Source organism: Phaethon aethereus (genome assembly GCF_964289735.1).
Source record: "Phaethon aethereus genome assembly, chromosome: Z".
NCBI classification, from domain to species: domain Eukaryota; kingdom Metazoa; phylum Chordata; class Aves; order Phaethontiformes; family Phaethontidae; genus Phaethon; species Phaethon aethereus.
The window spans coordinates 2,804,361-2,819,576 of NC_138577.1; the positions used below are offsets into that span (position 1 = coordinate 2,804,361).

A 15,216-nucleotide genomic window follows, 5' to 3' on the forward strand; every position below is an offset into this window, starting at 1 on the left:
GATACACTGAGCATTTTGTTTGGGGGTTTTTGGTTGCTTATCTCCCCGCACCCTTGTTTACATCAGGGAAAGTAGGTGCATCTGATGCACAAGACAGTGGAAAAAATTGGGACTGAAACAGGGAGTGGCATGTAAAGAGTCAAATATTTCCCCAATTTCCTGATACTTCCTTTCACATTTCATCTGTTTTTAAATACAAACGTGCTAATGAGCTTTAATAGCAGGACAGAGTATACGTTTGTGCTTGAGTGGCGCACGTGGATCTTACAAATACAAGAAGGGAACATTAAGCAGCGATAGCACAGCACAAGCACTCAGGAATCATCCATTCCATTAAGCAAAAAAAAAAACCCAAACCCCAAACCCACTATTAAGCACTATAGGTCATCAAGTGATGTAAAAAGCGGTCCCACAGGCATATATTATTATGGCACGTAGCAAAAAGAAGAGAGAAAGAAATCTAGATCAGCTAAGCGAGCTAGTTCTTAAACACTAAACTTAACCCATTCCTGATGGAGTCCCAAGTGGTGCTCTATGCACCAGTACACACCGTGTGCTGTATGTATTCACATAAAATGCAAATATAAAAAAAAGCATATTGGAAAAAAACCTGTTGGCCAAAAGTTGATAGATCACCCTCTATTTCACTGAATTCACTGCCAAGGGGTGATACGTAATTTAAGTTTTCCAGCTAGAATGTCTGTTCTACAGAGTTAAGACTTTTTTTTTTTTGGCATTTATCAAGTAAATCAATTTTTGGAGCTCCAAAATGAGTTTGGGAGGGAAGTGGAGTTTTAGTTTTGCTCACTACTTTTATTATGGTTTATGAATTCACATTAAATAGTCTAAAATATCCTGTGATTAGGAATAAAAAAAGGTAGGAATCAAAAAAGGTTAAGGCACTATTGGCTAATTTTAGTTGTTATAAATCAAGTTATACTTCCCAAATTATTAATATCTCAAAGTATTTTTCTTCCTTTATTAAATAAAAGTGACTATCATAGATCCAGGGAATGAGAAATATGTAATACTTTAGACCACATCTTGTTTACTCTGTCCAATATAGTATTTCCTAAGTTTTGCTATAGCAGGTTTCCTGTGTTTATCCCACAATTTCTTAAAAGTGATACCTCCTTGTATCACTCCAAATGACTCATTTTCATCCTTAGTTCATTAAAATCCAAAAATACTGGTAGGCAATAGTATCTAATATTATAGTTCATAATTTCTTAGCCACTGTGTGTGCATTTAAATAGATCTTTGACAATTATCAACAGATTTATAATCATCAAAAAATAATTTAGGAAAACAATGAAGCTGTAACACTATGTGGGGATTAAAATTTCTTCACACCCGTAAGATTTTAACCTTGGGTTCAACAGCTGTCCTAGCAACTACTTCTCTGTTACCCGGAGTCTGGCAGTGCTGTTACAGAAACAGCAATACAGCACAAGGTGCAACCACAATAAATATGGGGCTGTAATTTTTAAGCCCAGTTCCCTTGTCTCTTTAGAAACTGCTGGTGTTCTGTCTGGACAAGTACACAGCAAGGTTTTGATTCTCACCAGCACAGTTATAAAACACTCCGTGCATTATTTCATTTTTCTAATACTGATGAGGCAACCTGATCCTGCTAAAACACAATAAAAGAGAAGTCTAGTGAGACTGCAAGGTGCCATCTTGTGACACCTGCCATAACATCCCATTAAAACTTCTTCACAAAAATAAGTCTTTCAGGAGCTCAAAGAGCAACACCCGCCAGCTGCACTTCTCCACTGACTTCATCAGACAGGAAATATTTTCAACTTCTTTGACAAAGTAGGTCTTAACTATTCTTAATGGTCTCTTCAGCCTACAAACCTACACATTAAGTTTCAAACATTGAAGGTGTGTGTTCCACCTAGGTTCAGGCAAGATTAAACTTTCCCACAGCCCTTCCAGGGACACTCCACATTTGCCTTTCATCATCTTTAAACAGCAGAACGGAGTCCACTTTGTTATCTTACCAAAGGGACTCCAGCTAGGTGGTTGGTTGTTGTGCGGGTTTCTTCCCCTCCTCCAAAATAAACTGATTTAATCCAGGACTGAATCAGTGGCAATATACCCATGCAAGGAACGGAGTGCTGAAAGTATATATGGGTAAAGGCAGGCAAATTTCCTTAAGGAAAAAAAAACCCACCAAAAAACCCCCAACAAATTAAAAGGCACTTAAGTGTCCAAATGCTACACTCATGACTCAAGAATTTACTGACACACAGCCTACATTGGTGACTGGTGGCGTATTCGGGTGAACTATATGGATATGCAATGGATATATAGACTCTAGCCATCTGCTATTGGTGATTACCAAAGCCAGGACATAGATCCATTGAGACCAATAGCTGTGATGTAGCTTATCTGTTTGCTTGTTTGGTTGTTGTTGGGTTTTTTTACAAGAAAAAAGTTGTTATAAATAATTTTCAGAATAAATCATTTTCTAATTATATATCATCATGACCACACACAAAAAATTCCTCATCACATCAGAGAGCTGGTCTTCACCAAGGAGCTGGATGCTGAAGTGTGGGAATTTCCCTATAAAGTAACCTTGGATCCCACTTTTTATCATCCTCTGAAAGACCAATGTTTCAGATTAACAGTAAAGCCAGAACCTTTGAAGGACTGATCCTGCAACAGTCTATAGAGACATAAGACAATGTAGTTTGGTTTCTATCTGAAGTCCTACCAATTACTAGAAATACCAATAATGAGTAGTCTGTTAAATTGGGATTTTTAATAAGATGCTGGAGAAGGAAGCAGCTCTTGGTTTCTCTCCAATGCTCTCATTTCCATTTCAGCCTGGAACACTTTTACAGCTGGAGCACATCAGGGCCGTAAGAACCCTTAAGAAGTTGTTCAAAATGGTGTATTTTCCTGTACGTGGCAGGCTTCGTGCATAAAATTCTCGACTGATTAAAAACAGTTTTCATTTGCTACATTTTCTTTATTGAAAGCACTTTAAGCCATGAAAGCATAAGGGAAGGGCTTTAAAAGGGCGATATACTTTCAGTACCCCTGAGCAGTCTGTTCCACACGGAGCTGACTGTTACCTTTTAGCGCTGACTGCTTTATTGAGTGTTAATGCTTTAAAAAGCGTGGTGAAATCACATTCATAGTCTTTACTGCGAGAAAGATATATGCCCCTTATGCATACCAGTGGTTTGGCAATTTTAACCTCCAAAGACATAAATGTTGATCTATTCTATGTTGCCAAATAGCACAGTAAGTACTTAAAATGCTGTGAACAGACCTATAGTTTAAAAGTGACACTATCCAAGATTAGATTGTAATTCAGTGAGTGAGCGTCTTCCTAAAGCCTGCCTGAAATATTAAAGCTCGTGATCCTTCCTTAAAAATCTTGCAAGAATGAAATCTTGCACAGAAATGGGATGTGAGTGAGATGAAGCTATGTACTGTTGACATGAACACAATCTGCCACTCATCGGGGCAGTGCAATCACACATACCATCACCAGCTCCTTTGAATGAAAGCATCAGGCTGTCCAGAAAAAGTCTGCTTAGCAGTGATACCTTGTAAATCATATAACGGATCAGAAAGATTCAGTTTTCAAGTGTTATGATATTAAACATAGCTCTACCCTGTCCCAATCCTCATGTCTGTGAAAGGAGGCTTTTCTGAACATGGGAAGTTTATTTGCTTTGCCAAGAATGATTAACACAACATACTGGAGTGTGAGACCTTCATGTCTCCTCTTGCTCTTCCCCTTACTCTGTCATATTTCCATCTGCCAGTGCCTTAAGTCAGTGATGTTCTGCCAACATTACATAGTGACTCCCTCAAAAAAAAAAAAAAAAAAAAAAAATCCACAAAAATTCTACTCACTCAGGAATACGTCCTTCAGAAAGCAATATACCATTTCTGCTTGAAGAACTAGTTGCCAATTTTAAACGCCATACACCTTATATTCCACCTTATCATATAAACCATTTTCATACAATGAGAAAAAAATAAAAATCAGAATCACCAAGGTCAGAAGGCCCCTACAGAGATCGTCCCAGTTCAGTGCCCTGCAGAAAGCAGGGACTGCTACCAGCACATTGTGCTGGGTTGTGTCCAACTGGGTCTTGAGTATCTCCAAGACAGAGACTCCACAGCATGCCTGGGCAACCCATTTCACAGTGTGATCACCCTTGTAAGAAAAATACTTACATTTAAACAAATATCCAGTATTTCAGTTTGTGCACATTGCTTCTTGTCCTTTTCACTGTCTTTCCAATCAGGAAATCTTTATCAGTTCTTCCAGTTTCAGAAAAATTGCTCTTGAACAGTCAGTCCTGTCCTCCCCCTCCAAACTTCCCACTATCACTGCTGGGATATCAGATCAGGACCTGCCATGCAAAGCACAGTTCTTCCTACAAAAAGCTCAAAATTACAGAGCTGGGCACAGCACAACAGGGAACGCTCACATATGTACATTCACTTAAAAAGAATAACCGGTTGCCGACAACCAAGATTGAGGCCCGATAACAACTTGAACTGCCAAAAAGCCCTACTCGGCCAAGTTTGGCTCTGCAGAGTCCCTCTGAGGGTGACTTCGTAACAGAATGACCAATTCCTTTGCATCTGTGGGGCTTCTCCATCACTGTGGGTAGGAATCGTAGCACAGGAGTACATACAGGGCTGAGGATATGATATTAAGTGACCAGAGATTCAGACAGAAAAGTGGTGGGGAGAAGGTGGATTAGAAAAGAGCCAAGCCTCTTATTACCCGTTTTAATTGGGTAACATGCAAAAACATGCATTTTCTAGCTGGTAGAGAAGGGTTTGGAGGAGGGGAAGCGATCATCAGTTTAAGGGACCTCAAGACTGGAAGAGTCACCAAATTCATGAGGGGTACTGGAGAGACTAGCTGAGAAGAGAGCTGCCTGGACTCCCCGTATAAAAATGCTAACAAAGAAAATTATTCTGCACTCTAGCACATTCTAGGTGGTATTACTTACCCAGTGATTGGGGTTTCTTTGTACCTTTTATTTGAAGTATTTCCAAATACTTTTTCCCCCGTAATTAGATTATTAAGGACTTAATACATCCTTCTACAGACTGATGAAGAGACAAAAGACCACTTTAAAACTTCAGACAAACATCTTTTACAAAGGTATTTGTTAAGTCAACAAGAAGCCGGAAGTGTTTTCGGATGCCTGAAACTTCTGTTCCTTCTGCCAGATACCTACACAAGTGCTTTAAAGGAAATACAAAGAGGCTGCCAATTCCAGTAAGATGCATAATGAGCTCCTGTCTATGAAAAGTTCCTAAACCATAAAAATTTGTACATTCAGTGCCCTACAGAAGTTTGGCTTTTTTTTTTTGTGATCTTCAATTCCTCAGCAAAGCAGTTAATTTCCAGCTTCAGAGTTTTCATTTATTTTGAAGACAATAAATATGCAGCAAATAAAGCAACAAAGATGTGATTAGACATATTTAAACAAGAATAATACCTTGTCAGAAATAAATTACTGTCGCAGACGTGTCATATCTAACTTTACTTCTTTTGAAGAGGGGAAAAAAAAGAAAACCGCCAGCACTTGAAGTGCTTTTATGTACATTTTTTTCCTCTTCACTTTTAAATGAGCAGCTTCTCACAAAGAGCATTTCCAGCAATCCGAAAGGTAGGAATGTTTCTCCCTACCTGCTACCATGACCTTAGCTGTCCGACTGATGATAGCTCCAATGCCTTCTAGAGATGCTTCACACTGGTAGAGACCTTCATCTGGCTTGTGGTGCCTGGAGTGAACAATGTTCTGTATCAAGAGCGATCCATTGGCCAGCTGCTGCCTCCTTTCATCTACTGCCAGGTTTAAGAAGACTGCGTCTTTCTTCCATTTAATAACTGGGGCTCCTTGATCTGATTCTGCTATGCAGTTCAGCAGCACGTTGCTTCCACGCATGGTGACAGCATCTGAAGGCTCAGTCAAGAACCTCAGTGATGTAAAAGTCTTAATCTGTGAACCTGAAACAGCAAAACCATAAAGAGACACGAATTAAGTATTGGTTTCTATGGAGAAAGAACATACTAAGGAAACTCAATTTTGGGAACCCCCCGAGGCACCATAGATATGGCTGGCAAATATCATAAGAAGTTAAACTATATTTCTCTGCAGATTGTTAAAACACACAAAAAACCCAAACATCAATTATGTTTTTATCCCATCACTACAAAAAACAGTATTTATAGATAAAATAGGTCTTTTATGCGTAAAACATGGATACAAAGCAAAGCTAAAAATCTGTACAACTACACAGAGATGAGTTGGAGATTAGCATAAAACCACCATACTTCTTGAGAGTTTTTTTTGAGAATTTAATTGCTTGCAGGACCTACTCTGGCCACATGCACAGAGATGCATGTCAGTGCAACAAGCACAAAAATAGCATCGGGCCTCGCTTTGCTTGCTGTTAGCAAACCAGTGGGAGGAAAGCACACAAGAGTGCAATCTGACCACGGATCGCAAAAAGTACCAAAGTCTCAAACCTGGTATATGTTCTTCCACCTCATCAGAACAACATTCTCCTCGCTACCAACTAGTCTGGCCACTGCTCTCCAGTAGGCAGCAAGAGAAAAACCATGTGAGCACATCCTTTGTATAGAGAAGAGGCAAGGGAGGCATTGAGAGCGCCAACTCCGCAAGCAGCGCACCATCCCTCCCACAGCACGGAAGACCTGAGATTGCCACCTGCTGCAAGAACACAGAGGCCAAACTCTTGTGTGTCACTTTGGTTACGGGACACAACTCAACTCCATGTAGTTAGGAGATAAATCAGACCGTAAAGGCAGAGGGAGACGCTCTCAGAGCAGAGTTACAATGAGGTCTGCTAAAGAGTAGAAAAATCATTAAAATTCCTAAGAACGTGTGGATGCAGTTACACCAAAGGGCACGACTCAAATCAACACAAAGTGGTCCTTTTTCTCTGCTGCATCAAATATTTTCTAATAATGTATTAATGGGCAAAGCATGTACTAGGTCTGGTTTTAGACAACACAGTCTTCTCAAGTCTCAGTGACTACGCTCAAGTGAGAAAGTATCAGAGTAGTTTCCTCTACACCACAATAAAAATGAAAATTTGACGCATCACTAGCTTGCTTGTCCCAACCTGTCCAAGTTTAGATATAGTCCTCTGGTTCCCAGACAGACAGGCTGCTCCCCAGCCTCCCCCAAACGCCGTGCCAGTGACAGCACCACCGTCCTGTGCTCCCGTGCATGGGGAACGGCATTTTGAAACAGCTGCATATGAATCCAGAAATGGCTTTTTTTTTTTCCCCTTCATCATCAAATCCTTTTACCTCATTAGAGCAAATAAAAACGTACACCTAAAAGGTTTTTTGAATCCTTATGTCCTAAGAAAAAGATTATTTCTATTTTATACCACCTCAAACCAGAGCATTCTATGAATATATGTATAACAATGCATAAACAGCCACTTGGCATTTTCTTCATAGAAACTAATTTCATTGTGAAGCACTTGGTTCCTCCTGTACACTAATTGAAGTAGCTAGGAACTAGATTTTCCCTTGGAAGCATATAAGCAAAAAAGTTGTGGCTTCAGAAAATTAAAGTATTTTTGTATTTTATTATGCAATAAAATATAAAAAGTATTAAAAAAATATATTTTTTAGAAAGCGAGAGTTACTCTACAAGTTGAGGTTTGTAGAGTCATTTCAGGCACAGTAACAGCAGCACCATAAGAACTTAGAATAAAATGTATTGTCTAATAACATCAAGAAGAGCAGTCAAATCCTGATTTCTTTTTCATTTACCTCAGTGCTCTGATTTCAGTTACTAGAAGCAGCACGCCAGTATTAAGCCCACAAGCTGCACATTGGCACAGGGCAATTTTGCTATAAAACATGGGTAACACTACAGAGGTATATTTACAATGCTGAAATGGTAGTTACTTTAAAAACCTGTATTCTTTCCCCTTCTCCCAAAGGCAACTGTTTTCTGTTGATAAATCGCAGCTTCTCATTGGACATTTTATTGATGTCCCCAACACATACAACCCAGTTCAACACAGCTGTTTATGGCAGCACGTTAATGATTTTATGTGGCTATTATCACAAGGAAATAATCCACTTCTGGAGGAGAAATGGGGTTATGACTACTTCCAGTGCAGAAAATGCAGAAGTTACAGAAGTTAAACAAAGATTAACTTTCTTTTCATGCAATTACCCTTGCAGTTCAGTTGCAATTTCAGCTATTCACATCCTTTGCAAAAGGCATATTTAACCTAAATTGCTTTACTACAAGGAACCTAACAGCTTGAATAACCTGGAAAGCTTTCCGAATGTGAGGAAAATTCAAATCTTCTTGGAAATATTATTCCTGGAGATAGAAGTAATGATGACATCTTGAAAATGGAAGAAAACGACCATGTATTTTCAGAAGAAATTACTTGGAAGGGTACGAATCTAATGGCCATGTTTTTGTAGTATATAGGTGCTGAAGGAGAAAGGTAGAAAAGTGTTTGAAAATCCCATTTATATCTATTTGCATATTTGAACTTCTAGCTCAGTTTGGAAAGCCCAGCTGCAACATTACACCTGAAGTCAGGGCAGCCTGGAGAGCTTTCCTAATGCGTCCTCTTACTGCACCCTTGACTTCCACAAGATTTTCTCCCTACCTTCTACCTCAAGCAGTAAACACTAAACCTGATTCCTCTAGACCAGGTTTTAAGAAGGAATACACTACACCTAATGTATAAACCTATTTCAGCACCTGGGAAAAAAAAAATCAGGTAGTTCCATGATATGACCCAGGAGAAACAAACTCAGCCTTCATTGAATTAAGGGAGAGAAAAATCCCAGAATTAATCAGACCAGACCACAACACACCTCCACACCTTCCTTTTATATGCATAAAAATAAGGACTGTCACCTGAAGAAACCAAGGATCCACATATCAAATTAAAATCCACATATCAAATTAAGAAAAGTTTTAAGCTTTACTCACACTAAGAAACCAAACTCTCCTAGCACAGTTTATGAAATGCACATTGAACATGCTCTAACCAGGCTGATGGAAATTTCAGCTGCTATAGAGGACAAGTGGCCATAAGATATAGCCCAATTTCTAGAAGACTGCTTCAAGACAGTTTGCCTCAAAAAAAGGCTTATTACAGGTTTTTATTATTGGGGGCTGCTTCTCAGGAGGAAACATTTCTCAGTGAAGATTTCTGTACTCATTGTATATTCATCAAGAAGACTGTATACTTACGTGTACACATACACACCCCCTCAAAACAAAACTGAACAAAAGAATTCCCAAAACACAAGCGAGTGCAATTTCTCCAGGAACTTTTTTTAATGGTACATGTAATTTGAGGCTTAAAGAAGTTCAAAAGCATTGCCCTAGATCACTTTTCTCCAATACAGTATCTACCCATCCTGTTAAAAACGTCAGGATTTCAGTTCATGCTCAAGCCTAAACCAGACACCACCCTCACAACTGCTACCGCAGGGTAAGCCAAGTGAGAAGGTGCGGCAGAACAGCCCGTACTCATGCTGCTCCTATAGATTCTTTGGGTCTGTACTGCCTAAAATCCCCTTGCTCTGAGAACAAGATCAAAACAAAGGAAAGATCCAGCTTATGGAGGTCTTTCCTCCCAAGGCACACAGTGCAGTGTGCCTTCTCTTTCTGTATTCTCCGAAAGCAAGAACACTACATCCAAAACACTCAGTGCCTCCTCCGTGGCGTGGTGGAAATCCAGAGTGAAACCCCCAGTAGTTGCAACCAAGGAGGCCGGAGCAGCCTTTCAGTCTCCAGCCTAAATATTCAGCTTGCAAAGCCAAGCCCAGTCAGCCATCTCTCCAGCTGCCTATTGCACAGCTTCTTAATGGCTGGAAACGTGAAGGCCATGAAAAAGTTCTTTAAGATCTCTCCTACTCCTTGGGCAGCTTCTTTGCATTGTGCATTTACAGTAAGCATCTCACACCTGTAACAGATGCAGCTGTAAGCTACTTTGCTATTTTCATAAGCAGGGTGGGGGACTTACTTTAAAAGAGAGATGCTAAACCTCCAACTTAATCCTTATTGAAATAGCTCCACTGAAATGAAAGGCAAGGAGGGAACAGAAAAGGCAGGAGAAGTAAGAGATGAAGAACTCTTCTAAAACGCGCTGTAAAACATGCTTGTGTTTTCCGTTTCCCAGTTTTGCTCTCAGCAGGAGCAGGTCTCTCCCTTTATCTGGTATTCTTGCTAATGCCTTTAAGTTTTCCATCCGCACTTCCTTGCAATCCCTCAGAGCTCCAACACGTTGAAGAGCTAAGAAAGGGCAATGGTCATTAACAGTCGCTAAGTTGTGGAGAATGCACTTGTTTGTATTTACATTGAGCCCTGGTTTGAGGTTCCCCAGTATGGTTTGCAAAAACCAGCCTGCACCCACAGTGGTTAGCGCTGTCTTCTGTCACCGGCACCACAGCAAGGACAGCCTTGCAGCTGCCTCGGGGCACCCTGCCTTCCCTAGGGCTTGCTTCCAGGCTCGTTGCCTCTCAGAGGCTTTAAAAGTCAGAATAAGGAAGACAGTCCCATTACAGCTGCTTCATCTGTTGAAGTAAATAAATTCACCTTGAGCATGCATGCTCACAGCTGTCATTGAGGGTCCAGCACTCCCGTATTTGAAGAAAACAGACTTAAAGGCAATTAAGAGTCCTCCAAACCTGAGGCTGCTGAAACAGATGGGTCCAGGACACCTTAGTTCTTCCTCTTCCCTCCAATTACAGTGTGCACAGAACAACTGCAAACACAGATTTATGAGATCTATGGCTTAACTACAAACTTGAATGGAAGGGCTGTAAAGATTAAATACCTCCTACACAAAGCTACCGGTGTCAGCTCTTCTGAGCACATCCATGTCATCAACCAAGCCTGTAGCACTGCTTGGAGGTCTGAAGCTCTGAGGTCAAGGAGAGTGCCCTTGGCCATAGCCCATACGTCCTTTAGCCAAATAAAGGAGAAGAAAACTTGAAGCCAAAAGACCCCATCCTTGGCCCCTTGCTGCTTTAGCAACCAAGGCATTACCCTACGTTATAACCTGCTTTGTGATCCAGGAACAAATCTAATGGGCTTCTTACCCTGACAGGTAACATCAGAGTAACTTCAAGGTTATCATTCTCCAGGCCACAGACAAAATTAACATTTAAAAGATGATCTCTGATGTGCTTCTTAATCAGTCCCTTGCTTTGAATCCTCCACTCTCTGTTCCAGCTTTGTGAAATGTAATCTTCCAGGGTGGTTTCCTTCATGTTCTGCATCAGTTGCTTCCATTATAGAGAGGGAAGAGATGTCACAGTTGCAAAAGCATTTGACCGGGCCACCCCTGGAGCTTTCTTCTTTTTCAAATAAACATTAAGAAATAAGACTTTTACACACAGACCATTTGAAATCTGTGAATACAGAAATACCCCCCAGTCTAACTGAAATCTGGTAGCAGAGCACTGTAGCTGAACTAAGTCTATTACAATGAAGTGTATTTATGGACACTCAGAGTATACATTTTCTCAGAGGATTCCCCCCCTTCATCTACAGAGCCTGCATGAATTAGCTTAATGGCCAGGCTAATAAGCATTTATTTACATGCTTAGGTAATGCAGAATATACAGCAAAACCTGATAGTTATATCTGTTTGCACAAAATACACTAATATGAAGCTTCATATATATTAAAAGGAGAACTCTTGTTGTAATGTTTTTATTATAACTTATTATGTGCCTTCTGGAGTGCTGAATATTTCATTTCATCTCTATGAAATTTTGAAAATCTAGCCTCATGTCTGCATTTGAAGTTCAGATGTGGAAATAAAAATTCCTGCTCCAAGAAACGTACAATGTAACACACAAGCATATGGTACGTGGAAGCATTGTTCAATTTTTATATAAAAATGAACATATACTTTTTGTCAGGACTTCATCATGATGTTCCAAATAGCTGAATTTTTTAAGCGGTGCTATCACAGGATTTTGGACTGTACTAAAAGTGCTTGTAACAGCAATTCCATTATAACTCCTCCATATTCAATGAATCATTAGGAACACATAGCGACTGGCTGACTGACTTTAAAGCTTTAGTTTGATAAAATAAGGTTTTTGAGGTGGTTTTTTTACCCACTAAGGGTAGTGCCTCCACACCACAGTACCCCACTGCTTATTATGCAGAGTGCTCAAAACATCAGTTAAAGACCTTTTGCTGGGTACAACGGATGAGCAACACTTGGGAAAAGGGCTCTGTCAGGGCCAAGTCCAAGACCACTGAGCAGATCCATCATCATTTCTGACCCACACTCAAGCCATGCCTCTAGTCTAAAAATCACAGCCATATAAAAAGAGTAAATGAACCCCTTATCAAACCAAACAAGCTGGGTTTCATGCGTAGTTCTGCTTGCCAGAGAAAGAATGAATGACCCTCATGCAACAGATGGGTTTGTCACACCACCTTACACACTCGGTGCTCAGACTTAGTCAGGCTGTGGATGTTAAACAAATGCTGATGAGATAAGAGAGATGAGAGCACACACACCTACAGATGCTCCTTTCTGCCACCGCTCCGACTACTGAGGTCTCTAAAAGCACTATTTTTTGATTGGACCCATTTTGACTCTCTTCCCCGCAAAGATATTTGGAATAGCCGACTAATTCGGAGAATAGCTCTATGGCTGACCCAAGCTCATCTCTGACCACGGTGCAGCAAAAGGGGCACTCCCTCCCATCCTCCAGCCCCAGCCACACGCTCCTAGGGCTTCCCTTGCTTTGGCTCCAGCAAGCAGGAAAACACAAGAGCCAGCTTGACCTACCAACCCTCAAAAGAAAACCACTCTTCGCAGTCAGATCAGATTCCCTGTAATTGAACCATAAAACACAAGGCAGGAGGGCAAGAGCACAATTATTTGGAGGACAAGGACCAATGAGGAAAAAAGACCAAGTCTTCTGGCAGCTGCCTGCTGTTAATCCGATTTGGGTAAGAGGCAACACATTGGCTAGGCTACATATAGCTATTTGAACTAGTACCTACACACACCCACAATTTGCTTACTTCGCCCATGCACCCAGTGAAACTGAGTCTGCAGCAGCCCCTGAAAGAGACAGAGCTCAGGTCCTGGGAGCCCAGAACTTCTGATGTAAGGTGTAGGTAGGCTTGCCTCAAAACAGTGCAAGTGATTCTCATTGCCTAATTTTAGCCATATCATCAGTTTGATGAAAAAAATCTAGTCTCCCTAACCAACCAGCCCTGCAGTATACACTGCTTCTTCGAGCTTACAAATCTATTTAGGTTACAAGTTCATGGGAGCAAATTCAAAAGATCCAGTTATCCCTGGAATGAAACTAGAGTCATGTTGCTTCCTGCACAGCACAAAGGATGCGTGGCACAACGCTATTTAGCTACGTTAAGAAACATGGGCAGTCTTGGAGAAGGACTGAGATTTGCTCAACACAGCAGGACACAGCATCTCTTCTGGTCCAAAGCCTTCCAGAACTCCAGGGAGAGCCGCTGCAGACCTCACAGTCAGTGGGAAACCCACGTGGAGCCTGGTGTTTTCTTCCAGTGCCGGAGGCGGTGAATTGGATTTTCATTTTGAGCACCCAGAGAAGACTTCTGAATGGTTAACCGACTTGGCAATGCTATTTTTTTCCTACATACTTTTCTTTCAAATGCTTTAAGTTACATAAGAAAAATCATATTAGTTGCTGGGTTTCCTCCCTTTTCCTCCAGATAACCAGTACCTGCACCTACCAATTTGCACATGGGAGATCCACAAAGAAAAAAGATATGGCATTGTTATCTACAGACAGAAGCACAGCATTGCTGGTATTTTCCATATTTCCCATATATTAGATTTAATATACTTTTCAATATTAAATAAATGTAAAAGCATAGCCAACATGTACATTCCTGGAGAACTGCAGTGTTTTAAGGTGTCTAAAAAGTGGTATTACCAACTGGGATGTTATTGTAATCTTGAACAATCCCATTAAATTTTCAAACAGCTCTCAGGAGAAGACTCCAGCAGAGAAGAGGCTGTGTTAAATTCCTTCCCCCAGGGTATGTCACAACACCAGCGTGTTGCTGGTTTCAATATTCTCCCCAGCAGATGCCTTCTGTCATTCTGGCAATGAAATAAGTTACTCTCACAACTGTTAAATACATATCCAAGACATACCAGATTTTCAGGTTTGCCTATCAGAAACAGTCTGCTTTCCAAAATAGTGCATTTGAGGAGTCAGCCGAGCATGGCCCTGTAGAACAAGGCTGAAGAGTCAACTCCATCCTGACAGCTACAGCATGTCAAAAGCTGCCTACCAACACCCTCTGTCACGTCTCGGAGACCTACAGTGCAACCTTCTCATTTAGTAAGTTATGGAAGAGGTACTCCTACACTGAACCTTCACAGCTCCAGCCTTCTTCTGACAGTGTTTCAGTCTGCTGCATCACACAGATGCATTTCACAGTCCAGACCAGCAGCATACAATGCAGAAGGGATATCCAGAAGTGCCTGGCTACAGATATGGGACTAAACGAAACAAAGCAAAGACAATTGAATTTTGGGTACATAGCTGTAGGAGCAGAAAATGAAACAAAATAAAATCACCAATATTATTAGATTATGTTATTATGAGATTAAATCACCTAGATTAAAAAAAAAAAAAACGTACGGGAAATGGAAGAAGGGCAGAGCAGTGAGGAACACCAACCATGAGAAGGAAGAGAAAGTCCCCCAGGGCAGTGGGGAAGGAACAGTCAAGAAGCAGGGAGGAAAAAAAAAAAAAACCACACCAAAAAAATCAATCCAGCACTGAACTCAAGCCAAGCAGGAAAGGGCTAAAAGGGGAGACTTTTGTGGAAAATAAACAAAAGGTCCACAGGTCTGGCCAGATGCAGGTTTTTAACCACCATTGTGGAAAAAGTCAGACTGCAAGAGGGAGCCATGAGCCAACGCAATATGCATCTGTGCTTAGACGAAAGGGCAAAAGAGGGCAATAGCTGGAGAGGGCAAGGACAAGGAAATGTATGTAAAGGAGAAAGAAGTCAGTCAGGTGAGAGAAAGAATAAAGGAGAGGATGAAGAGATAATGAAAAGTGAGAAATACCAAGTTAAAACATCAAAAGAACACATCAATTGTTGAAAAAGGAAATCCCTTGGAAGAGCTTTAAGCTAGAGAGACAGGAAGAAG

The 15,216-nt window shown here is 40.8% G+C and overlaps 1 protein-coding gene across 1 annotated transcript in view; it reads right to left on the reverse strand.

The window, feature by feature from the left end:
- The window catches only part of DCC (DCC netrin 1 receptor), a 593,712-nt gene that overhangs the window by 363,088 nt on the left and 215,408 nt on the right, over positions 1 to 15,216 (reverse strand). The window contains 1 exon segment of the mRNA XM_082013714.1: positions 5,687 to 6,007. Within this exon segment, the coding sequence (XP_081869840.1) occupies positions 5,687 to 6,007 (321 nt within the window).